The sequence below is a fragment of the Neopelma chrysocephalum genome, unplaced genomic scaffold, assembly GCF_003984885.1.
Source record: "Neopelma chrysocephalum unplaced genomic scaffold, ASM398488v2 Primary Assembly neopelma1_22, whole genome shotgun sequence".
In the NCBI taxonomy this organism is placed as follows: domain Eukaryota; kingdom Metazoa; phylum Chordata; class Aves; order Passeriformes; family Pipridae; genus Neopelma; species Neopelma chrysocephalum.
The window spans coordinates 26,577,154-26,603,738 of NW_020897689.1; the positions used below are offsets into that span (position 1 = coordinate 26,577,154).

At 37.6% G+C, this 26,585-nt stretch overlaps 1 protein-coding gene across 6 annotated transcripts in view; it reads right to left on the reverse strand.

Annotated features, from left to right (window-relative positions):
* The window catches only part of DLGAP1 (DLG associated protein 1), a 414,682-nt gene that overhangs the window by 125,464 nt on the left and 262,633 nt on the right, over window positions 1–26,585 (reverse strand). For 4 of the 6 annotated variants that reach the window (XM_027675997.1, XM_027675989.1, XM_027676007.1 and 1 more), the window contains one exon: window positions 12,549–13,574. In XM_027675997.1, the coding sequence (XP_027531798.1) occupies window positions 12,549–13,502 (954 nt within the window). In that variant the 5' untranslated portion in view covers window positions 13,503–13,574. Of the gene's footprint in view, window positions 1–12,548; window positions 13,575–18,959; window positions 18,980–20,086; window positions 20,107–26,585 lie in introns of those variants that run through there. The other 2 variants (XM_027676016.1, XM_027676026.1) reach the window with 2 other exon arrangements.

A 26,585-nucleotide genomic window follows, 5' to 3' on the forward strand; every position in this document is an offset into this window, starting at 1 on the left:
CTGAAACATTGAAATGTTTGCTAACAGCTTAGCTGTTGATTCCCATGACAAACATAAGTCTAAGTCCAGAAGCTGTAAGACCTTTCAAATGTTACTGTTAATATAAGTAAAATTTTTGATGGCCTTTTATCAACCTATACTGCTATAAACTGCAAACCAAAAACCACTGTGATATACAATGAACAAAGATATTTCATGGTCCTAAGTTTTTATCAATTTACTACTAATTATAAACAATTTTATTAATTAAACTATTCACAAGCTATGCCTTTGCTTTGTTTCCTGACAATTTCAAACCCAAGACCTTGCCAACTTTCTCCCTCCATGGACTCTTCTTTCCCTGCTACTGACATAACGATTTAGGGCCTTCCTTGAACTACCAGGCTTAAACAGCCCTTTCCTCTTGTGTTCTTTTCTTCCAGATTTCTCTGGGTCAAGTTTGGCCTTGAAACTCAATTGGAACTACAATATTTTCCTCAAAGGACTGAAGAATTAATCCAGGAAGTCTACTTTAGTTTGCACCTTTATCAATATTTCTTCTTATGACTCAGTCTTCCTTCTCAAGATTTAGACCTCCTTCTCAACTGCTACGTGTTTTATTTAACGAATTCTTTCTTTGTGCCTTTTTAAAGTAAATTTCCACGTTGTCTTTAAATATCCTTTAGTTAATGGCTCTGGTAGCTCTACTTCTGAGAAACATTTAATTTCTTATCTTCCAGCAGCTTGCAGTGTTTGTTGCATACTGATATTTTTTTTAGAAATACATTTTCCTGTCCTTCAAGAATATAAATTCCCTAAGGCAGGAATATAGTTCAAATTCCAGTTTTCTTACTGAATGATGGCATGCAGAATTGTGCATCTATAGGAAGTTATTGAATAAATACACCTAAACACTCTTAAAATATTTTTCTAGAAAAGGGTAAGACTGAGAGTACGGAATCCACTGGAGGAAAAGGATTGAATAAACAGCTCTGATATTTTTCCATGTTAAAAAAAAAAAAGAAAAGAAAAAAAAAGAAAAAGCAATATTTCAGTTCTATGACTTCTAAGCTTATGCCTTTACACCAGATCTGGAAAGCTGATGCTTTCCTGGTATGTATACCTTTTTTAAGTTCAAATGAAGCTGGGACTTGGTAGTGGTTTTGATTGTGATTTTTGATGTAGAAGAGTACACAGCATTTTACATTCCACCCCCAGCCCCTTATGACAGACAGAGGATAACGTTTTTTTCAGGTCTTATTCTTGCACTGTTTCTAGGCCTAGAACATCATCAAACAGTGAATATACAATCTATATTCATACCACCTCTCACATACATTATGGAACCTACAGCTTCTGCTTGTCAACTGTAAAATCTTGCATTTTCAAATCACTCATAAAAAATAGAAGTTAAGGCAGGTTTAGTAAAATCAAGCTCTGATGACATTTTGATGACATGCTCGAATTTCAGTCAGAAGTTTAAAACCTGTAAAAGTGTATTTCCAATCAGTTTTTAGGCAGATATTAGATATCAAAGTCAGAGTACGTAGAGAATCTGTGAATTCTCAGAGGATATGCACTTCGATCTGTTTAATATTTTATTCATTATGCTTTAATTGAAGATATTTGCTTTTTCTCATTAAGATAAATTAGTGAATTGATCTTTAGTGCACTAAATGAAATATGTTAGTATAATGTTAGGGTTGGTGTCTTTAATGGAAAAAAAGTCATAGGAGTTAAAGTTACAATGTTCATACAGCACCCTTGATTCAGTCAAGCTGAACACTTGTAGGTTTATTAAATAATAGATATACTGTTAAATTTAATGTTGCATTTTATAAGTGCAGTACAAGTGGTGAGACATAGTTACTGCGGGCACACTTCCTCTGGAATTATTGAGTTCTGTTATCAATAAACCCATGTATACACACAATATTTTTTATCCCAAAGCTTCTCAAAATGATTTAGCTATGATAGGCCAGGTTTTGAATCCTGGTTGAAATGGATTTACCATGAAACTTCCTATTTACACATGTAAACACTGTGATGAGGTTTGAATGCATTGCTCTAGTCCTACAATTTGTATGACGCTATCAGAAGTTTCCAGTTTGAGTTCTGCTCATATCAGTGAAGCAAGCAATCACTGAAAAACAACACACTAACTTTTTAGTAGCTTTTCCATCTTTTAAAAACACTAGATGCAGAAAAAGAAAGCTGAGCTGTTCACATAGAGACCAGGGCAAAGCAATCTCAGTGAGTGCCACAAACCTTCTGGCTTGGTTTGCATATTGAAAGTTACCCGCATGTGCAAAACCAAAGGAAATGATACAAAAGTGACCCAAGTTCCAATTCTGTATTATGGGTTTAAGGGTAAAGTCTGTATGCCCCAAAGAGAAAAGGATGGCTATGGTTACAAAAGGCATCCAGATTCAGAGAAAAGCCTACAATACCAATTCAGATATGCTTCTAATTTCAGTTAACACATTGAGGAAGTCAGAGTGTTTGTACAATCTCGCCTGCCTAGACAAAGCTGCAGTAGAAGGATGTAATGGATATTTGATTAAAAAGCTTTTTTTAGTTAAACAGTTTAACCAGCTTTTTCTGTAGGCATTTAAATCTGTTTTTTTTAAATTTTTTTTTAATAGTAATATTTCAGTATATAAGAGAATATTAGGGGCAGAAATTTGGGTCCAGCTCCCTTTTATCTTGTTTTTTGTTTGGAGTAAGAGAAAACAGTAAGACATCATGTAACTGGTAAAGAGCATTTGCAGGGTAAAGAGACACTTTAGAAGTTTTGCTTTGGCTATTACCAGTTGTAATACATTTTATGAAAGGGTCTCAGAGCACTGTCTGTGTATTATTTGAGTAGGACAAACAACCCTTAAAGCTCAGCATTTCTTTTCATTGTATCTATTTTACTGTTTAAAAAATACAGACAGATAAAATAATGTCAACTGTTATGCCTATAGTCAAATACCTCAAGCAATACCTGCTAAAAGAAGTGACCTGTTTTTCAGAGTGCTTTCTTTGGTGCCTAAAAGTAATGGCTGTAACAGCTCATGCGGACAATGCAATTTACTGTCACAGTAAAGTGTTTTACATTATGAGAAAAAAGTAAAACCCTCCAAAATACAAAGCCCTCTCCAAAATAAAAACTACCAAAATAAAATAAATCAGATTATTTCATACATTCTGTCTCTATGCATATGGTACTAAACATCCTGTAGTGTGTTTTCTTCTGCTGATCCAGAAAAAATGCTGGGAGAAGTGTCTCTGTGAACCTACATCTTTTTTATTTTTTCAGTCAGGGAGTCTGCACAAATTTTCCCACAGGCTCTTACTTTGTTTGAATGTCCAAAATTATGTCTTGCAAGGTCACGTATTACATTGCACAAAAGTGCATATGCAAGGTATCTGCTGCCTTAGAGGATTAATGAGATTAAGATTGACATACTTGAGATAAAGCTGTTTCATGCTTTTAAGAATATCATATTATCCAATTACCTTAGCAATAGCATTTTTCCAGTATCAGAATATCAAGCAGAAACATCACTTGCATGATTGTTTTTACTCTCATGAAAAAGGGGGAAGAGCTAAACTCAGATCTAACAATGAACACGACTGTTTTTATTAAAATAGAACTATTATTATTCACACTATCAAAGTAATGGGGAACCTGGAAACATTTCTTTCTGCAAATGATCTTTAGGTTCATGTATAATTCTTTCTTTACAAGCCTAAAAATGAAGATACACTTCACTTATACAAAAAGCATAGTGAAACAGAACACCATTATAACATGAAAATATATAGAAAACAGTCAACAAAGGCCTCTGAGCCATGCAGCTTGCTGAAACTTAAGACTTCAGCATACACCCAGAAATAAATTGTTACATGTATGAAAGCTAAGTCTGACAACAGTTTCTTCTGGTTAAGTGGCTGATATTCTCTTGTAAACAGAGGAGACTATAAAGATGAAGTACCGCTACTAGCCAACATCTTACCTGGATTCAGCATCATTTAGTGTATAGATTACCCGTCCTGATCTTAACTAAATTTATGTTATTCTGGAAGTGTTCACACTTTGTCATTAGCCAAGCTGGACTGACTAGTCATTTCCTTTAATGCATTTTTTGATCTAAAGGAACTGGATTTTTCTAATAGGTAGTCTAGGACCCCAAAAAAAGAAGCCAAGCAAACAGGTATACTGGTCCCCCTCTTTTCAAACATTAATTTCAAAAGCTCACATATAGTGACATGTGAAACAAGACCAGAATGTAGTGACAAAGAAAACAGTTTTTATTCAATTTCTAAACAATTAAATTAGAATATTTAATTTCCTTTTTTTTTTCCCCAAATAGTTATTAACTTACCTTACTGGATGAAATAGCAAACAGACTGCCCCTATAGCAAATTAAGTTCATTATTGATCTCTAGTTTGATTTGGTTTATTGCAGCTGAAATCATTAAAGCTTCTCCCCATGCTTTGCCAAAGCAATGTGGATGACTGTAGAAGTAAACAAAAGGACTGGAAGGAGTGGCTAGCGATTGCTCACAGCAGTAGACTTGTAACTTTAGCTTTCTATTAGTATGCAAATACTTAATGAATTGAAATCACATAACTGAAGAACAATGCTTAATGACTGCTCAGTGCAGATTTTTCAAACCCATGCAATTTGGTCTTAGTCATTATTATGCCTCTTCTGAATGCTGTAAAGGAAGTTTCAATTGCCATCTTCCACTTACTAAGCCTATTCCTGGCACTCATGAATATTGAATTAATCAGACCAATAAGTATGAGTAGCATTTCTTTCTATTAATGTGCAAATGTTAAGAATCATTGAAGTATGCAAAAAAAGGAAGCCTTAGAAAGCAGAAAGAACAATATATGTTTAATAAGCCTCAAGTGTTTTCATAAAGGCAGATAGGAGGGTTGCCTCTCTTTAGGACAAACTTAATATGCTCAGTATCTGTTGCAACACTTGCTTTAGCTTGTACTCTTTGAGCAATCATGTTCTACTATAAATTAATTTAATTTAGCTGACTTATCTCCATATTTTTTTACGAGAAGAAAATTAACAGCCAGAATAAAGAGCCTGTCCAAGATGGAGCATTATTTCCACAATTCTGTGCCTACCCCTTGCATCAAACATGAACAAACAGGTTGAAGAACTGCAATCCTCCTTCACACAACAGTAGTTTGGAAATTCTTCTAAACAAGTATGAATCCTCATAGAGTCAGCCAATAGACAAAATTCTTCAAGCACCACTCCAGTTTATAATGTTCATTCATCAAAAAGTGTCTTACCCACTGGCTTGTCGATCTGATTCACATTCAGTTTTATGTAGAGGAATGTGTGTCTTTTACATGAAACTACCATGTCTTGATTCCAGATACATTTTCTCCTTCCGCTTTATGCATAAAAATCCAACCAACCAACCCTGAAAAGGGACATGCCAATACAATGATTCCAGCCAAGTGCCTTACATATTCTGCAGAAAGGAAGGCAAACAGCAACTACCATGTCCATTAGCTGAGGGAAACATAACTGAAGGTCACAGAACAGGACTCTCGGCTGGGACCTCAAACTAAAACTGCTCCAGTGATCCTCATGTATGATATTCTCTCAGTGGCAGAGGGCAGACATTTGTTCTCATCTTTCACAATATCCTTGAAGCATTCTATGCCATTGTTTATAACAACATATGGCTTCTTGCCCAGTTAAGGCCAACAGGATGACTGTTAACATGAATACCAATCCTTGAAAGGACACTTTCAATGACTAGCAATGGAGAAATGTTTTCTCATTTCTTCTATATATATATATCTCTTCTTTTGTGGTGAATCACTTCAACACCTGCATACAGTGACTGGTTGGCATCAAAAGCAATCCTGTTAGATGAGATGTCATTTTATCTCTTTCACTACACACCACCACAAGCCCACTATCAAGCAGACAGCAGGAAACTGGCTAGTAGGTGGAGAACATGTAGCTGAATCTGAATCCTTGGAAGAAAACACATGTGGTGGAGAGAGCATTTTGAGAAACAGCGCTTATGCTGTTTCTTTTGGCTGACTGTAACTGGGTAGTCTCTGGTGCTTTGCTAATATGCTCTCACAGGCAGCTGCTGTAAGTAATGCAGTTAAGATGCCATCTCAAGCTGGCTATTAGCTTCTGTCACATTTTAGTGACCAGTGGACAGACTTCACTGAATCTTCCACAACCCTTTGTTTGGATTACAGCAATGCAATATACCTGCATAAGAAGATTTCATTTGGCTGTAAGGAAACTTTCTTGGTTTCAGAACACCACACTGCGTCTTTGCAGTGACTCTAAACGGTCACCTCTCTTCTACAGTAGTGTCCCCTTTGATATCAAATCAAGGTGACTGTCTTCACTCTCATCTGCTGGGAACTGAATTGCTATAGACCAGGAAACCTCAAATATTTCCTAAAAACTGGTTAGAAGGCTGGGGTTATGTCAGTAAAACAAAATTAGACACAAACTTATTTGCATAAAAGACTCCTGGACACAATTCAAAGACTCTCTTTGGAAGCCCTGGCCCATCAGAACTGTCACAGTGCCTCATCCATCTGCATGACACATTGCTTAGCCTTTGGTGAGATAGATACATATCTATCAGAAATCTAAAGAAGACAGTCCATTGCACAATTTCAGGGTAAAAGCATGAAAGGACAAAGAATATACAACAGATTGATGTTCTTATTCCTTAATTCACTAGTGACAGAAGCTCACCTGTGCAACAAGCACAGCACAAGGCAGGATAGAAAATGTGGCCAGCTGACCAGGCTCAGACCACTCTTCTGGCATTGCAGTGTTTCCTCACTCAAGAGCTGTACTATAAATTCCATTCTTGAAACAAACAAACAAAATATCCAGTAATTGGATTAAGGGAAATACTCCTTATGACTTTGCACAGACTGAGGAAAATGTATCACTGCTCAGTATTTTCTTCCCCACCTACTTTGCATGTTTCCACAATAAAAGTTAAGCTTTCAAACTCAGATGCAGGTTAAAATGTTGTTTCTGTTGTTGTTGCTGTTGTTTGTTGTTTTTTTTTTTTAACAGTGACATTACTGAAAATGGTAAGATTAGAACTCTCCAAACATTTAAGGCTACAGAAAGAAGTCAGATCCAGGACTGAATCAAATCTTATCCATGAAGGAACTGAAATAGATACCAAATGCCAGCTGTCATGTACAGCCATAATTTTAATAAACATTTCTCACATAACAGTGTATGTAATGTAGTGTCACCCAAGTATTTTGCTAACTCGTACTTATGCTATGCTAGCAACAGGATCCAGTTGCCAGAATTACATTCCTTAATGGATGTGCTATTAGAATGTAAGGATGCTAACAGAATGAACTGATGGTAATTCAAGTTAATGTAGAAAAAATAAGATCAGTGCCAGTATATTCAATATTAAGAAGTTACAGGATGGCAATAAAACTAAAGGACAGAGAATTATCACTTAAAGGAACATGGGCAGATAAAACTGCAGCTAAATGTGAAGTACTCACATTGCTGTAGAAGAGCTCTCTTTGTACTTAGGAGGCCTCCATTACTGAATTACTCAAGACACCAAAGGTCAGTACAGGTTTTAATTAAATGAATAAGAACATAACAGTTGTTTGTGGTGAAATACGTGGCAAGATCACTCTTACCAACACAGTTGACAGTTTCTTTTTTTTAATTTTTTTTTACCTAAAACAAAGGACTGCAAAGATAAGGAAGACAATTATACTGAAATACTCTCCTACATATTTGTCTCAGTATAGCACTGACATCTGAGTGGGTTCGCAGGTAGGCTAAATAACCAAGATATAGATTTAAAAGAACTACCTCTTAGTAATACAGTTTTTGAAAATAAGTTATTTTGTGCTTTCTTTATATTTTCCACAAATTCCCTAATTGTATTCATTATTCAGTTTTAATGTTCCTAGATACTAGCTGATTTTAAAAATCATGAATATTTAAAAATTTCCAAATGTTTTCATGATTATTCTATTACCTGGAAGCTGAGGTGGAACACATTAAAACATTTGACACTTTATTTCACAATTGTCCAAATCATTTCCCTCACTTTACCAGAAGTATGTTTCATATGAGCTCAACAAAAAAACTTGACACTTATACCTCATATACTTCATAGTTCTGACCGGAAAATTGAAGGAGAAATAACATATGCACTAATTTTCAATTTATAAGGGAATATGGAGAAAAAAAGGCAAGTCTTGAGATGCATGAAAAATAGAAGGTCTATATTAATGGATGTTAATACAACTTTCATACATATATATACATATATATATATACTGGAAGATTTGAACATGGTAGTTGCATCTGAAATGCAAACACTATAAATGAGGAAAACATAGACATAAACTGAAAATGCAGATGGACTGGCATAGATAAGCCCAGTACAACAGATCTAACATAAATTGCTGTGGCGTAAGGATGAACACCTTGTAATTTAACATACCATGTTAACAAATCATAATGTACTTACTGGTCCTTATTAGCACCCTGAACCTAGGATCTATTAGGCCATCCATGGACATAGGCAACAGAAAGAGGCTGGAATTGGGACTGAGCAGTATCTCCTGAGAAACTATGGAAGTGCCTTGTCTGAGACTGGAAAACAAGTCACTTAGATTATGAGTTTCTTAGCACTTCACATGGTATAATAATGCCCATTACAGGCAACCTTCACACAGGAAACCCAGTGCAGTATGAACCGGAACCCTTTGCCACCAGAAAATTCTGACTACACCTAGAAACTTGGCTTATATTTTTTTTATAATATTTCTCAGTGTATCTCACCAAATGGCAAGCAATGCAAATGTGGAACTGTAATGGTCGCACTGCTGTTTCCACCTACTGCACTTCAGTTTTGAGAAGTAAAATTTCCATCCTCAGCCCCAAGTGTCTGACACAACTGACTTCAATCACATCAGTTGTGACTAAAGGAAAACTTATGACTGACTCACATAAGAAGAAAAGAGGATTAATACAAAAAAATGTCATCCTTTGTATTTTTCTCAATCTCTTAACAAATGGACCAAGGGCAATGTGAACAGCAATTACAGGGAACATTGAATGGCAAAACTATAATCAGCGACAAACTCTGCAGTGTATTTGATACTCTATTAGCTGCAAAAATCATGAATTAATAGAAAACAAGAGTGTCAAAAATATCCCAATGTATTTAGACCCTACTGTTCGAAGAAAAGAACTGCCGCTTGCATTTTGTCTTTATAGCTTTGCCTCACTTCATTTTTTCCAGAGAAGAAGCTAGAGGAGAAATAGAGGCTGTCCACTGTCTTATAATTTTTTCTTTCAAGGGAGGGAAACCATTTTGAAGAAGAATTTTGATAAAACATGAACAGTTCTTTCTCACCTTCCTTCACTTTTGTCCAACCATAAATCCGGATCAAACAGAAACACTTTCCTAAAGTAAAAATCAGCTAAAAAAAAGGACATTATCTTTCTACAATCCAGCTCATCACTCTTAAAAGAAGAAATAGAAGATAAAAATGCAATTCTGTTCCCAAAATGCAGTAAGAGGAAAAGACTTGCTTGGCGGTCTTTAGACTAGTCTGGGATAATATCTCTTCCTGAAGATGCACAGTGTTTACTCAAACCTCCCCTAGACCTCCAAGGATGAACACTGTGCCTCAGTACCAGGGCTGGAAGTGGAGCCTGCTGGGCTGGAAAGACAGTGCAATGCAGGAAGACTCTGCACTCGATCCAAATTCCAAACTATGAGAAATAAGCCCATCTGCAACACGAACTACTGCCAACTCCTTCCACAGAACAGTTATGTGGAAAATATCACAGCGAGATAACTGTTTGTTATTTCCATGTATTTACACTGAGAATTCATGCAGATACTTTTATGATAAAAGCTCTTACAAGCAAATGTGAAGTCAATGTTGCCTGTGATCTATAATGTACTCAGATCTGTCAAGATAAAGAAAATTATCCTGAGTACCCTGAGTTGAATTCTGATACTGTCACAAGATGAGCTTGCATAAACAAATAGTTGCCTCTTTGAAGGATCAGTTTAGGTCGTGAGAGTTAATGTCCTGGACCACAGACAACAACTTAAATTACAAATGAGTTGATAAAAGCATCTATTTAACATTTAATGGGTTAAATAAAGCAACAAAGAAGCATCATAATAATGAAATTAAATTCTCATTTGTCCACTGTGGTAATGAATTTCCAGCTTTCTTCTTACTTTGGGTATTTCTAATTGTTCTAACATAGGACACCAGCCTTTTGGTACAATCATGAGAAGGTCACCAGGAAAACAACAGATATACAGAATAATTCTACAACCACTAACAGACTAGTACTCTGCTGCTGTTAATACACATTTATATTGCAGGACAGCTAAAAGGCCTCAGTTAGGTCCTGTGCCCCATTGTGGAAATACAAAAGGGAACAAAGTCCAAGCCCCAAAGGGCTTGTAGTGTAAAAAGATAAGCGATACAGTGAAGAGAAAAGCAATGGGATGCATTCAAAATAGACTGACTCTTTTAATATCTATATGCATTTTTCATCCTTTCAAGCTGCCAAGAGTGAAGAATAATCCTGATTTGCTTCCTTGAATCTACTGTACTCTTTGAATATTATTTCCAATGTTAACTGATGCTCGGTTAAGACTTTCCTTTAAAAACCCCCAACAATTTCAAACCTGTTATATTTCCCTTGTTTTTATAATGACATACCATTAAAAAAAATTAAACAAAATTAAGTGAAAACCAAAATGAAACTACCAGTAAGGATGGGAAACACAGTGAGAATTTAGTTATTCTAAGTGAGAATTTAGTTATTCTTACCCTTGACAATTGTTGGACATATTTTCATACAGACACAGATAATGTCCTCTAATTCCACTTCAGGAGTCTATTCCTGTCAGCTAAACATTATCTAAAGGTCCCTATGGAGGTGTTCATTTAAAGCTGATGCTGGCACAGTTTTTCACTCTTTTCTAGCCATCTGGTCACATACTGAATTGTCAGCTATTTTATCTGAACCCAAGAGGAAGACTGAAGGAGTAAACAAAAACATCAACCAAAGAAATCTCAGGGTCCAAAGTAACCACAGAAATCAAGACTAAAGTTATGATTTCTTCTCACCCACAAAATTCAGACACAAGAGACTTAATAAAAAGAAACCCCAAAGCTCAAAAGGTTGCAACCTGAGGTTATTTTGAAACCCCTCTCCCTCTGCAGTCCATACACAGAGCTGTAAACACACTCTGAGAATTTGTATTGCCTCCTCTTCCCCCACCCCACCCTCCTAACAATTAATATAAAATATACATATCCATTCATTAACATTTAAAAATTAGAATCCCAGAGGCTGGCTATCAAAATTATTTTGCATGTCACTCAATAAAACCTTTTAATATCAATTTTTAAATGCGGATGCCTCAGTCCTACGCTTTGTCTGCATACTGACTTAAACAACAGAATGTGGAAGCTGACTGTCTCATTCAAGCACCCATATGAGAGATCTCGCTACAGTTTCTATACAGATAGAGAAGAGTCCCACTACATTAAAATGAAACCAAATCATCTTAGCAAACCTCTTTTTTCCTCATGGTCTTCTCTCTTCTCTGCGCGACGTTGTTCCATCTTACACACACACTTAGATGTGCCATAAGTGCTTCGTTTAAAGTGCATAAAAGCTATCCACAGCTCTCCTAAGAATGAAACAGTTTTAATATTTTCTGATCCATGTTCCTGCCACAAACATTCACCGGCAGTGTGATAGCTCCAAGAGGAGACATCTGATTCTTGACATTTAAAGATACAATACTGGTGAAAAATAGTGACGCTGTATTAACTGCAAACAGCTTGTGAGGGAGTAGGTGATGTACTCCTAAAGTGTATAATCAGAACAAGCAATAATTTCAACCTTTTGATTTTTTATTTTTGACTCAAAGCCATGAAAAAGAGGAATAGCCCAATAAACAAATCTGGACACGTTACAATAACTGTTTTAAGAGAATTTATATTCTATGTCTAAAAGAAAAGTATGCTGTTTTCCTGCTGGAGAAAGTACTCAGGTACCCCCAAGTTTCTCAAAAGGGTCTCAAAAGCTTTCATAAAAAAATGAGCAGTAAATGAAGGCAAATCTCAAAATTACAGAAATCAAAGAATTTGTATCCTGGTAACATTCAGTTAATTGACATTGTAATGCTAAATGCAGGCACTACAACATCAAATTCCCTATACCCCTACTGTGACAGCCTTATAAATTCAAAAAGTACACAGAATGGTCTTATTTTTCTCACATGAAAAAAACAATCCTTTCTAACATGAACTGTTTGAAATACTGAATGCTGGCAAAAAAAAAAAACAAAAAAAGAAAAAGTTGATTTATTTTTAATTTCAGCAGCAGTACCCCCTTGTTTGTTGATCAGTTACTTCTGGGTAAAGTTGAGACATCAGAGCAAACCTCCATCCCCCACAAACACATAAAACAAGGCAGAGCACAGTTAACAGCAATCAGTTCTCCACACTGTACCTGGAGGTACTGACATGACCGTTCCTGTTGACACGTCTCTGCCTTCACCACTGTCTGGTCCATGTTAACTGATGCTTTCTGGTAAACTTCACGGGCTCTGCTCACGGTTAATGTAGAGGACCAAGAGCTTTTCTTCATTAACTGGGAGTCCAAATTCACAGGCAGGTTTGCACAGGTAGAGCATTTGACATCGTTATTGCTTCTGGAGGACTTCACAGTATGTTCGCTAATAGTGTTATAGGCTTCCATAAAGTATTGGGAGGAAGAACGATCAGGGCATCTTCCCATGGTCATGACCCCACTGGGACCATGATAAATGCAAACATCATTGTCCAAGTTGTCATCTGAACTCCACCATCCTGATGCATTGGATCTGGGCTTACCTTCTGATCGCCTTTCTTTACTCTTGCTGCGCTTCCCATACCTCATTGTCTGTGACTCCTCTGGGCTTGCTTTTCCCCCATTGACACTCCCCTTGGATGGTCCCTCCAGTGAATGGGACTTGGTAAAGAGCTTTTGGACAGAATGAACCAGGTGCCGGATCCTCCCTGGGCTGTCACTGCGGTGCTCCATGGCAGTTCGCTTGTACTGCAGAGTGTGGTAGCCATCCCGATTCAGAGGCAGCTGCCGCTCAAACTGGTCCAAAAGGTTGGCAGGAATGCGATTGGTCTTGTTGGCAGTTCCATGGGGAACCAGAGCACATTCATCTTTGAGTTCATGGTGGGAACTATAATGCCTCCTGGGAAATGTGCTGCTGGCAATCTGATCGTTGTAGGGCACCATGCACTCTGCCTGAAAAGAGTTCCTTTGAGTGTAGTAGGGGTGGTCTGCAGGATGGGGGTCCACTGGGTTTAACAAATATGGCTTCCTGTCCTGGTGGTGTGGCAGACTGTCACATGGAGAGTCACAGGCAACCCCATGATGATGACTACGGCTGCTAGACAATCCCTTCATCGTTGATGGAAAGCAAGTCCCAAAGTCATCTAATACGTATGGCTGTGCAACAGGCAGATCTCAGAGAAAGGCCTAAAAGAATGAAATACAACAGAGGCCATAAGATATTCAAGCTAAGATAATAAACAGCATGTGCATGTTTAGCACTCTTTGTTTCTTATTGCAAAAATAATTGGAATAAACATTTTCTGATTCTTTTTATCACTTAATATTTCCCATGTCCAACATAGTGATAGGGATACCAAAACAGTATACAAGAAAAATTATCTTGTTCCATTAGCTGGAAAGCAGATGAAAGAAAATTTTCCTGATACGAAAAGTAAGATAAGTATCATCACCTGTACTCAGTCCTGAAAACATTCAAGGACAGGGGCCTCCCAGGATGCCTTAACTGCTCATCTGCATGTTTTCAGGGCCAAATGGATGCATTAGAAAAGATCATGCCCTTAATGGAACACTTTCTGGACTTCTTAGGCCACACACAAAGCATGGTGAAATTATTGGGAAATATTTCTCTGACTTAAATGCATACTTTTCATGATTTGAGTGCAGTTTTACTCAATGTGCATATTGTTCACCCAGACTATAAGCATCTCAAGACAATATTAATACGTTATTTCTGTAAGTTATTTTCAAATTAAGAATAAAATAACAATACATTACACTAACTGTCAAAATGAAGCCAAACCAACTATTTAATAACCTATATATTTGGAGGGTTGTATTTAATATTTGCTGACTCCTATTCACAAAAAAAAATCATCTTATTCTGCTAATGCATGACTTGGTTTAATTCTCCATAGATTTTCAGCGTACTAAGCAGTGTTCAAATATCTCTACCTACTCCTACTATATAGAGGAACTGGTATAGCCACAACTTCCACATGGTAATAACAATGTAAGAGATTTCAACACTTAATTCTTGATTGCAGTTATTTGTCCCTGAAGTGACTCAAAATGCTATAGAATATTGATTACAACAAGTTGAAAATGGAAATCTTCATCCCAAGTGATATAATAACCACTTTGAGGGCAGATGCTCTTATTTCAGTCCTCAACACAAGCAAAAGTCTGTATGCAACTGCTACTGCAACCTCTGAGCTACTAATGTGTAAATTATGGGTTTCAGATGTGACAAAACAGTCTCGAGGTGCTGTCTCAGCTCCTGATGGGCAGAGGATTTCTTAGAGGATGTCCTCTTATAAGGGCAGTGGCAGTCACTCAGCAACTTTATTCTTTTCCGGCACCCCTAATCACATAATGCTTTTGTAAATGTAACTCTTAAGATCTCTCTTGGAGAACCAATAAACATCCATAGCAAACAGGTTTCCACTATGTTCCTCCAGTGTTCTCTCTGCTAAAGTTCACGTTTTAACAGGTTGTAGACATTGTACCTACTGATAAATTGGCAACAATGAAGTTTTCTAAAACAGCATTTAGTTAATGTCAGTCTGGAAAAGCATGCTCTGCATTTCATCAGAACATATTTTATATTTTCTTCTGAATCTGTGGTGAGCCAAAGAGGATTCTTTTTCAATATGCTTCAAAGCTAATCTGGATGTCCTGCATTTCATTCCCCCTCACCGGATCCCTGCAATGCAGAAAACGTTCCTTCTCAAGAGACCTTTAATTCCAAAAAAAGAGTTTTCAAAATACCGCAAAAGACTCTTGAAATACTCCAAATGGAGAGGCTAACTGATTTACCTTAAGAGGAGAAGGGTTAAAGGCACCTTTGAAAGCACAAAAATAATATATTCAGAGAACTGGACTTGTCAATTATACTGTTGTGACAATATGAGCATTTTACATCCCTACCAACTGTTTAAAAAATGTGATCTATTAGATTGTAACCAAGAAACATCCAAAAGGATGTAGTAGTAGATTCATTACTCAGGTTATTGAAAATATGACTTGAACAAAAATACGCCATCATGAAGAATACTTCTGAAGGATATAGAGACCAAATCAAAATACTCCAGTCTCTGGTATCTATGAATATCTTTCACACTTCAAGGCTTATGAAAACAAAGCTTCAACCAGTTAAGTTTCATTTAAATCCATTTACTATTATTCAACTGTCCTTAAGATGATTGATAAGTTCTCTTAAAGCAATAGATTAGTGTGTTATATAAGAAAAAAAAATTAGAACCTTGCCTTAAATAGTTCAATAAACTCGGACATGCCCAAACACAGTGATTTATTTTCATTTTTTCATTATCTGAATGGCTATGAAACTTTCATTTTTGTTCACTGTGGAAAAAGAGTATATGTAAACAAAGAACCAAAAGGACTAATAATTTATAGCATAGTGAAGTCATGGCAGGCATAGGAGATGTCATGGAATTATTTAGAATATGTAGTCTTATAGAGCAAAATGGCTGGGATGAGGAAACACTTGATCTGTTGGGACAGAATATTGTGGAACATCTTGAAGTTAAAGACGAGTTTAAACTCTTCTTAACTATGGTTTGACCAATGGGAACAGCCATGTTACCAGCTGTGTTTTGGATGGACTGGAAATATGGATGCTAAGGAAGATGTGCAAGAAGTGGTAAAAAGCAAAAAAGTGACATTTGTCTATATAGAGAGACAGCGACAGGCTTTCAAAAGATTGTGGAGGAAGCTTGGCTAAGCACTGCTATATGAGCTTGGATGGCAAGTAGGATCGAAACATTCAGGAGAAAAGATACATATAGTTCTACACCTATTTTGAGTCTGAGCTGTCAATGAATCTTCTATGAGGAAGTACCAGAGAAAAAAGCAGAAGAAAGAGAGGATGATCTACCCAAAAGGAATCGGATGAACAGATAGAGAATAACAGAGAAAATATGCTTGTGAAAGCAAAAGATCATAGGGTTATGAAAAAGCAGATTTAAAAGGGGAGGAAGAAAAGAAGAAACAAAACCAGAAAGAAACACCACAGAGTGATAGAAAAACCAAACCAAAACCAAAAGGGAGCAACAAATCCGTGTAACCAAAAGGAGTGACAGTAAAGGTTCCAAAACATGGGAGAAATTGCAATTCAGAGTAAAACCTCTTTATTCCCAAATCCTAGATTGCTGGATGCATTAAAAGAGGTTTTCTTTTTTTTTCCCTGCTGTTACAACACTGAAAACATCTATTTTATCATGTCAATTGTGATTAAAAACATGAGCATTTAGTAGAATATAGCTTCATTTTACCTTAACAATATTACTGCTGTGAATTAGGAAAAAACCCCTAAACAATCATGTACCATAGTGCACCTTCCAGGAGGGAAAGAATAAGTATAATATTCTGAATATTGAAGAAAGGAGTGTTGCTTTTCTTAAATATTTAGTGGACAATTCTTCTGCACAAAAGTCCCATCCTACAGTCTCTGATTTCATTAGTATTTTTCAAAGAATATGCATAATTTTCCATAATTGTGTTGGCTGAACCTATACATCAATGTTTAGTGACATTAACAGCTGGAGACAGGGCTATCTGATCATGCTGAATAGCTGAGAGGAAGTTGATTAAGACTTTTATTGTATTGTTATTTTTTGGCCAAAATAAGAACATTTAATTACTCATGAAATAAATTAAGACAATCGATGAACATAGTAATAAACAGTGGAAATAGCAATTCTACAGACAGCAGACCAAAACTACTTGATGGCATAGGAATAAATGAGATGTTAAATAGATACAGCATTATGAGGCTGAAGAATGCTTATTACTTTCAACATTCATGTTACATTTGCTTTTGTTTTCTTGAGGATGCCCTGGGTAGGAAGGATATGAATATATTCATCCTTGTTAATGAGGTGTCCCTAATGCACAACAATTTGCTGGAATAGCCTAGTGGCTAGAAAAATACCTATTTAAATCCTATGTAATTAAAGTGAAAATGAATGCAAAATAACAAAACCTGAATGCAGAAACTACCTATTCTTTTACAAATTTCATTTAACTATATTGTCTACTCATATGTTTCAAGTTTATACATAAAGCACATGTTCAAGAAATATGTTCTTTCTGTTAGATAAATGTGCAAACTTCTGTTCTATAAAAGATTTACCGATATGCCACAGAGCCCCTCCAACTTTATCTCACAAGACTGCAGAATTATGTTTCTAACATTTTTAAAGGAAGCTGTGAAAAACAATCAAGTAACAAATCTTTCCACTTAAATAATGCGTACATAGGTAGGTACAGAGTATGTAGATAATATAGATGAATGTAGCAGGTAGTACAAAATAGATAATTAATAAATCAAAATTACTAATATAATAAAAAGGGTTTATGGCCATTAGCAACTTACAAACCATCATAATTGACATGCATTTTATAGGCTAATTATGAAGAGACAATGCTCATAATTTTTTTTTCAATACTCTGATTATGTTATAGCAGTTCAAGACGTTGAGCAAACCAAACTGTCATATGCACAATATAATGCATAATGTAAAGTTTAAGTTCAATAACTGCTAAGATAACTGATATTAGAAGGATGTGGACCTGTTGGAGCGAGACCAGAGGAAGCCACAAAGATCCTCAGAGGGCTGGAGCTCCTCTCCTATGAGCAAAGGCTGAGAAAGTTGTTGTTGTTGTTCAGCCTGGAGACAAGAAGGCTCCGGGGAGACCTTAGAGCTCCTTCCAGTATCTAAAGGGGGCCTACAAGAGTGTTGGAGAGGGACTTTATACAAGGGCATGTAGTGATAGCACAACAGGGGAATGGCTTCAGACTGAAGAGGAGCAAGTTTAGATTAGATATTAGGAAGAAATTCTTCACCATGCCTGTGGTGAGACATGGGAACAGGTTGCCCAGAGAAGCTTGGATGACCCATCCAGCCCGGAAGTGTTCAAGGCCAGGTTGGATGGGGCTTTGAGCAGTGTGCTCTAGTGCAAGGTGCAGGGAGGGTGTAACCAGATGATTTCTAAGGTCCCTTGCAACCCAAACAATTCTATAATTACGTATTCTACTATATCAAGGTGTATAGCTTAACTATAAAAATATTCAAGTAAGATATGTATGAGACACAGGCAGAGTGCCCTAGATCATATTACTCAGGATTGTGTTCAGACAGCTTTTGAATATCTCCAGTGAGGGAGACACCGCATGATCTCTGGGCAATCTAGTCCAGTGCTTAGTCATTGCACGATAAGGTTCTTCCTTATACTCAGGTGGAACTTCCTGTACATCAGTTTCTGCCGGTTGCCTCTTGTCCTATTGCTTGGCACCACTGAGCAGAGCCTGGCTCCATCCTCTTGGCACCCTCCCTTCAGAGACTTGTATCCATTGATGAGGTCCCCTCTCTGTCGTCTCTTTGTGAAGTTGAACAGGCCCAACTCTCTCAGGCTTTCCTCATAAGTGAGATGCTCCATTCTCTTAATCATCCTTGTAGCCCCCTGCTGGGCCTGCTCCAGAAGCTCCATGTCTCTCTGGTACCGAGGCGCCCAGAACTGGACACAGCACTCCAGATGGGGCCTCACCAGGGCTGAGCTGAGAGAAAGGATCACCTCCTTTGCCCTACTGACAATGGTCTTCCTAATGCACCTCAGGAGATCATTTGCCTTCTTGGCAACAGGGGCACACTGCTGGCTTATGGACAGCTTGTTGTCCGCTGGGACTCCTAGATCTTTCTGCACAGAGCTATTTCCCAGCAGGTCAACCCCCAGCCTGTACTGGTGTCTGGCATCATTATTCCACAGGTGGAGGACCCCGCACTTGCCTTTGTGGAATTTCAGAATGTTTTTCTCTGCCCATCTCTCCAACATGTCAAGGTTCCTCTGAAGGGCTGCACATCACTCTGGGCTATCGGTCACTCCTCACAGCTTTGTGTCATCAGTGAACTTGCTGAGGAGGCATCTACCACTTCATGCAAGTAACTGATTAATAAGTTAGACAATAGTGGACACACTTTTGACCCTTGGGGGACACTGCTAGTGATAGGTCTCAAACTAGGCCCTATGTCACTGATCATGACCCTCTGAGGTCTGCCATTCAGACAGTTCTCAATCCACTGGTCCAGCCTGCACTTCCTTAGCTTGTCTATGAGGATATCATGGGAGACAGTGTCATAAGCCATGCTGAAGTCCAGGTAGACAACATCTACTGCTCTCCCTTCATCTATCCAGTCACTTGTTCCATCATAGAAGGCAATCATTTTGGCTAAGCACAATTTCCCTTTGGTGAATTCATGCTGACTACTCCTAATCACTTCTTTGTCTTCCACATGCTTAGAGACGGCCTTCAGGATGAACTGTTCCACCACCTTTCCAAGGATTGAGGACTGGTGGTGTATTGGGTTTGCATGACCAGGTTTTGGTAGCAGGGGGGACTACAGGGACGGCTTCTGTGAGAAGCTGCTAGAAGCTTACCCCATGTCTGACAAAGCCAATACCAGATGGATCCAGGACAGACCCACTGCTGGCCAAGGCTGAACTTATTAGTGATGGTAATAAGACCTCTGTGATAACATTTAGGATGGGAAAAAAACCAACTTATTGTGCAGATGTAATTGTGGCCAGAGAAGAGAGGAGTTGAGAATATGTGAGAGGAACAATTCTGCAGACACTAAGGCCAGTGGGGAAAATGGGAGAGGAGGTGCTTCAGGTACCAGAGCTGAGATTCCCCTGCAGCCCATGGTGAAGACCATGGTGAAGCAAGCTGTCCTACTGCAGTCCATGGAGGTTAACGGGAGTGCAGAGATCCACCTGCAGCCTGTGGAGGAGACCCACACCTGAGCAGGTTGATGCCCAAAGAAAGGCACTGTGATCCCATGGGAAGGTTGGCTGGAGCAGGCTCCTGGCAGGGACCTGTGGACCTGTGAAGAGAGGAGCCCATGCTAAGGCAGGTTTCCTTGTACGATTTGTGACCCTGAGGCGGATTCATATTTCAGCAGACTGTTCTTGAATGACTGCACCCTGTGGAAGAGTGACTCACGTTGGAGCAGTTTGTGAAGGACTGTTGCCCATGGGAAGGACTCATGCTGCAGAAGTTCACAGAGAACTGTCTCACGTGGGAGAGACCCCACACTGGAGCAGAGGAAGGATTCCTCTCCCTGAACAGCAGCAGAAAGTGTGATGAAATGTGATGAATAGAGTGTAGCCCCCTTCTCAACTCCCTGTGCCTCCCTGGCGGTGAGGAGGTAGAGCCCAGGAAGGAGGGGAGGGTGGAGGGAAGGTGTTTTTAAGATTTGTTTTACTTCTCATCATCCTGGTAATTTTGACTGGTAATAAATTCAATTATTTCCCCAAGTTGAGTCTGTTTTGCCCATTATGGTATTCGGTTTGTGATCTGTCCCCTTGATTATGAGCCTTTAGTTTTTCTCTCCCCAGTCCAGTCGCAGAGGGGAGTGATAGAAGAGAGGCTTTGGTGGGTACCTGGCATCCAACCAGGACCAACACACCACAGGCTGACTGGCCTGTAGTTGCCTGGGTCCTCCTTGCCCTTTTTTAAGGCTGGGGTGACATTTGCTTTTTTCCAGTCCTCAGGTACTTTTCCTGACTGCCATGACCTTTCTAAGACAATTGAGAGTGGTTTAGCAATGATGTCCGCCAGTTCCCTTAACACTTGTGGATGCATCCCATCAGGGCCTATGGACTTGTGGGTGTCAGGTTTGACTCCACGGTCTCTAACCTAGTCCTGCTCAACCAAGGGGAAGTCTTCTTTTCTCAAAGAGAGAAATTACAAACAGAGTTAATTACCACCAGAGACATGCTAATTAAGCATCATCAGGTCCACAGGACCTTGAGTCTAATAGCCTTGTCTGTTCAGAAACTAAGCAGGGAGAAATGTTGGGTTTTTTTTATTTTTTGATGAATGTGCTTCTTCTAAGATACCATTCACTGAGTCAGAGGACACTCCTGAATCCTCAGGTGTCTGCCAAGTCCAGAAACCAAAGGGCTGGGACACAAGTGGAAGGCAATGTAAATACATAATGTTATGTATGTAGAGTTTTGAGTCAGGAGGGCATTTAACCATGCGCACAAATTGAAACACACCATATTGGTACTTATATTTCAGATTGCAGCAGTCTTTTCAAAGAAATGCTGTGTTACTGTTTGAACTGAGAGGACATAAATGATGTTTTTTAGCAGTACTGTGTGTAGTTGCGATCTCATTTTATGCTCTGTGGTAAACAAAAAGAGGTTCTAATTTCCATGGTGAACTCCAAAGATTCTCAGAATTTGCTTATTTTTTTACTCCCACACCATGGAATGTTCCCAGCAAAATTCCTCTCCCTAATACTCAAACTTTCACAAACAAGTGGAAGATACGTCTATGCTGAGAATCACACTTCCACATGTTCCTCATGTAGCACATTGCTTTATCCCAAAGGTCTTGATATTTTGCAGTCATTATGTGTGGCCTTTCTGTTACATTACATCACATTAATGAAAATCTAGACATCAATAAAAGAATACATATTCTAAAATGCATCTATCCACATATTTTATTAAAGGTGTTCAGAAGAAAATGAGGTCTCAAATTATCTTCCTAATACATTTTGGCATGTAATATGGATGTTTCAGTGCCTTGGGTAAAACTCTCAAGAGAATGTCTAATTTTTGCTTCCATGTCAGCAATCACACCAGGCAAGTGATATTTACAATATAATTTAATCTTGAGCAGTGGACAGGGAGTCATAAGGGAAATGTTTTGGCCAGTAACACCAACTTATTCCAAGTACATGGGCAGATCAATAAGTGGGAGTTACTGGGAGAAAAAATGTAATTAAACTCTAGCTGATCTGTGAGGAGGCCCTTGTGAATAGCATGCATACAGAAGAAAACAAGAGAGGCATCCCACCAATGATGTAAAAAAAATTGGTGTGTATTTTTTTTTTCTGTCTGCATCCAACAATCTTTAGTTTGCATATACCTGTGGTGACAAGTTTCACATTTACATTTGACAACTGTTTTCATCCATGTGCTTCTGGTGAGCAACTGTGGCAGTTAGTACCAGGATATTATGTGCCTTAAAGTTTTGGGTTTGGCTTTCTTTTCTTCTCTTCATTTCTGTGGCTAATAGCAAGTCGATTCTCCACTAAGAGTGTCACGAAAACTGTAGTCACTAAAGTAACCTAACACATAATTAATCTCTGAGTCATATCTAAATACATTACAAGAATTGTAGCAGTAATATGTCAGCAAAATTTAGACACGAATAGTCTGATTTTTTCAATCCTCTTAGGAATGTGATTGGCAATATGCAGGATTGCATGCAAAGATATTGGGGCCACAAAAAGAAATACTAAACTGTGATTGTCTGCTTCCACTCTTCTTATTTGTGCACACAATTAACAGTCAACTTTAAAAACAAATTCTGATCTTCTTCAGTGAGTAATAATATACTGTGCAATTAGACTTCTTATGCCTTTCCTGTGGTCTAGGACACCAAGTCTCTCTGACTCAATAAGGTACAGCGCCTCAGTTGGAGAGCGTGTTGTGAATTTCACTGCAAATTCAGAACTGCCAAAGGACATTTTCTTTTCCCAGAAAGAGAAAAACCAGGTTATTATATCTGTATAATGTGCATGTAAGATAATATACTAAATTGAATCATTTCATAAATGTCATATAGGCAGTGTTGAAGCATACACCTCATACACAAATTTAGATGTTGCATTTTATCCTTTTCAGTCTGTAGGATGATGAACTTTATGATCTTAATATTTTTTAAGCAGAACTTACAGAATGTTTAGAATGCTGTTTCATCTGGAGGAACAGAAAAAGGGAATCAAAAGGAAGGAAACCCAAAATTTGGAATGAGGTTAACACATTCTTACCTGGGTTGCTCTCTTTTAAGTACCCTACTGTTGCACCTAAGTTTGCAACTCTAGAGATATTTTGCTTAATTTCTTCATAGAAGACTTCTTAAAATGAAAGTATTACAGTCACTACCTTCTATCAATTGCAGATAATCAGTGGGATATGGGTGTCTTATATATCTCAGATAATAAAGGAAGCAAGTACAAGGGACAGGTCACATATTCCTACAGCACTGACATCTGGTAAAAATAGAGAGCCTATCAAAGTCGCATAAAACATATAAAATTAAATGACTAATACACATACGGAGATATCAGGTATGTATCTAGATTTCTGCAAGCCAGTCAGTTATGATTGTCAAAGTTTTATTTTTCTAGTAGGAATGAGGTGACCACCAGATAAAACCTACATACAACATCTCCAATGGACTTCTCCCGTCAAAGTCAAATAAATTCATGCTCTGCAATGTGGTCACATAGTGAAAATGGACATCCTTGTACTAAAAGAAGATCCTGATCCTCTTTGCAAGGACACCAGGGTGCCTAAGCAAAGGAGCCACTATAGGAACTAGTGACTGACAGTGATCTAATGGAAAATGCTAATCTATGTCAGACCTTGAACCAACATTACACAAACCCCATCTGCATGGGTCAATAACTCATTTTCTACCAGTTTTTTAGTGTTCTGCAATTCTGTAGCATGGCAATTTTGTGACAGGTATCACAGTAAATTGTTGCCTGAGCTACAGGTTTTCATGATCTCTAGAGTTTTTCTACACATATATTGAAAGAACAATATTTACTGTCAAGCCAGGGAAATGGCTTTGCTTAGTCCTGTGCACTCAAGGCACATGATACTTGAGAATCCATACTTTGATTTCTATGATGGCAGTGACAGTGTGATTGTGTGATTATATGACTTTGATGGTCTTAATCAGCAAATTTCATGATTAAAACCGTCTCAGAGCTTTTTACTCTTTACTATTTAGAAATTAAGTGAAAGAATGTGTTAAATATTTCTTGCTCCATAAAAAATCACTCAATTCACTCATTTCACTCAAAGCACTCATTTTAATTTAATGAAGCATAGTTTTATGAGACTCTTTCTACAGCTTCAGTCTTACTCACAAACCTTGACCTCGTTTAGCAAAAATAGAGACTGATTTCCTTGAAAAATGTTCTTTCAAGTACATTATGATATTTTAAGTCCAAGAAAAGTGAATGCTACAAAAACATACAAGCACCAGAATGTCTATGCTTGCAGATGGTCTCCCATCTTGGCTTTCAATTGGTAGCTCTATCTGAATGGTACCACCCCTGAACATCTCTTGTCAGCCTCAGAAACTAATGAAAAAGGAAGTATGTTACAAGTGTCTTAGTGGAGAAACTCCGTGAAAACATTACAGAAGCTCTGTGAAGACCAAGGGTAAGAGTTGTGAAGATATCACTTTTAACAGAATGACAATACAGGGCTTATTAATCATCATACTAGCCCCAGTAGTTCCCCCCACTAACTCTCCTCACTAGTCCACCAGGAAGAACCTGCAAAGCCTCAGAGAAACTGTCTCATATTGTAACGATGAGCAAGAACTTCCTGGAAAATTCACTTCATAGTCATACTAGTATTATGGAGCTTTGACTGTATCAACAAATGTCACCACTATGATCAACCAGCTTGGTCATGGATATGTTCCAGGTTCTGCATGTCCAAGCCATGTTTCTCCAGTGAGGCAATAATAAAAGAGATGAGGCATACAGTGCCAAGAACGTTCTGCTCATATCCAAGGCCAGTGAACTTCTATATGGGAGAAAACTGACTCCTGGAAGAAACAGAAGCCCTCTCTGAAGGTATGAGATGAAAGAGTTCAGCCAGCAAGGCAGAAAAGCTCATCGGGTTAGTACAAAACAGTCATGCTTAGATCAAAACTTAATTTTTCTCATTTCAACCTGTTTCTCCCAGCTCCATCTAAAAGTAAAAACCAGCAATTTTGAGCTCAGTTTGGCACTGAATATGAAACATCTGATTAAAAGACAGAGAGTAACAGAATTATTTTAACTAAATAATTCCCTAAAACAGGGCTGTAACACTGAACTTTCTGAGTTCAAGGTTTATAAAACGCACAAACAACTAAAAAACTGAATCAAACCCTCGTATATACTGTGGAATATTAATGCAGTTAAATAACTTTAACCAACTTATCTTTGATGGCTACAGTAACTGATCAATATTTGTTGTCCCATAGTAGATGAAATAGAAATAATTTATGGTTTTATAGCAATGCGTGGAATAGAGTTAGATTTGGCGGAAGTCTTAAGCTGCTTGCTCAAATCAGCGTGTTTCATTTCACCTCTACCGGCATAAAAAATAATAAGATACATAAAAATTTTATTTTCAGAGGAGAACATTTACTACAAATACTTTCTCATGCAGCTTCATTTCTTCTTATGAAGAAATTGAAATAGCAACCACTTTTAAAGGGGATTATTTTTCACAGAACGCCATGAAATATTTCTGAGCTATGGTAAACTGGGAAATAAATCCTAATTTATGAGAATGTCTGAAAAAAATGACTGGTACTTTAAAGAAGTACCTCATAGAGTAAAATGTGACAGCAAAAGTAAGAGAAATTCTGTCCTTGAACAGAGGACACAACTCCTCTTTACTGCTTTGAGGCTTCATTCAATTCCACCTAAACCACTGAACCACTAGTAACATTTAATCTATTAATTTACAACAGCAATAATTTAAAAGTTTTACAAAAACCTCATAACAGTAACTTTTATTTTATTTGGATATTATTCTGATTGAAAATGTAAAAAATTAAAAAAGAGTATCATGCCCCTTTTTTGGTGGTTTTTTTCCCCCCCCCCTTTTTTTTTGTTTGTTTGTTTGTTTGTTTTTGGTTTGGTTTTTTTTGGTGCATTTTCCAGTAAATAGAACCAATGGTCTGCACATACCTAGAAACAGGAGAATTTAAGGATTAAAGAATACTTTTGAAAAGTTCATTTTTAACTTTGTTCATGTATGTTGAGGTATGCATACAAATGGCATCTGATAAGAATCTGATTTAGAAATTATGCTTATCCAATTCAGCATCAAAAAAAGTTCTATTATTATACAGGTAAAATCAAAACAAAGTTTAATTACTGAATACAAACTAATGAAATTATGCAAACATGCTAAAAATCATTCATAGAAATAAAATTTTCAGAGCAGTGAATGTGGCTTAAGCATTTCAGAAAAGGCTTTCAGAATATCTTTTAAATCAGAAAGAGGTAAAAATAATTGAAAAAATTATTTTATGAAATTACTTATTATGAATAACATTCTGTCTGATGTTGG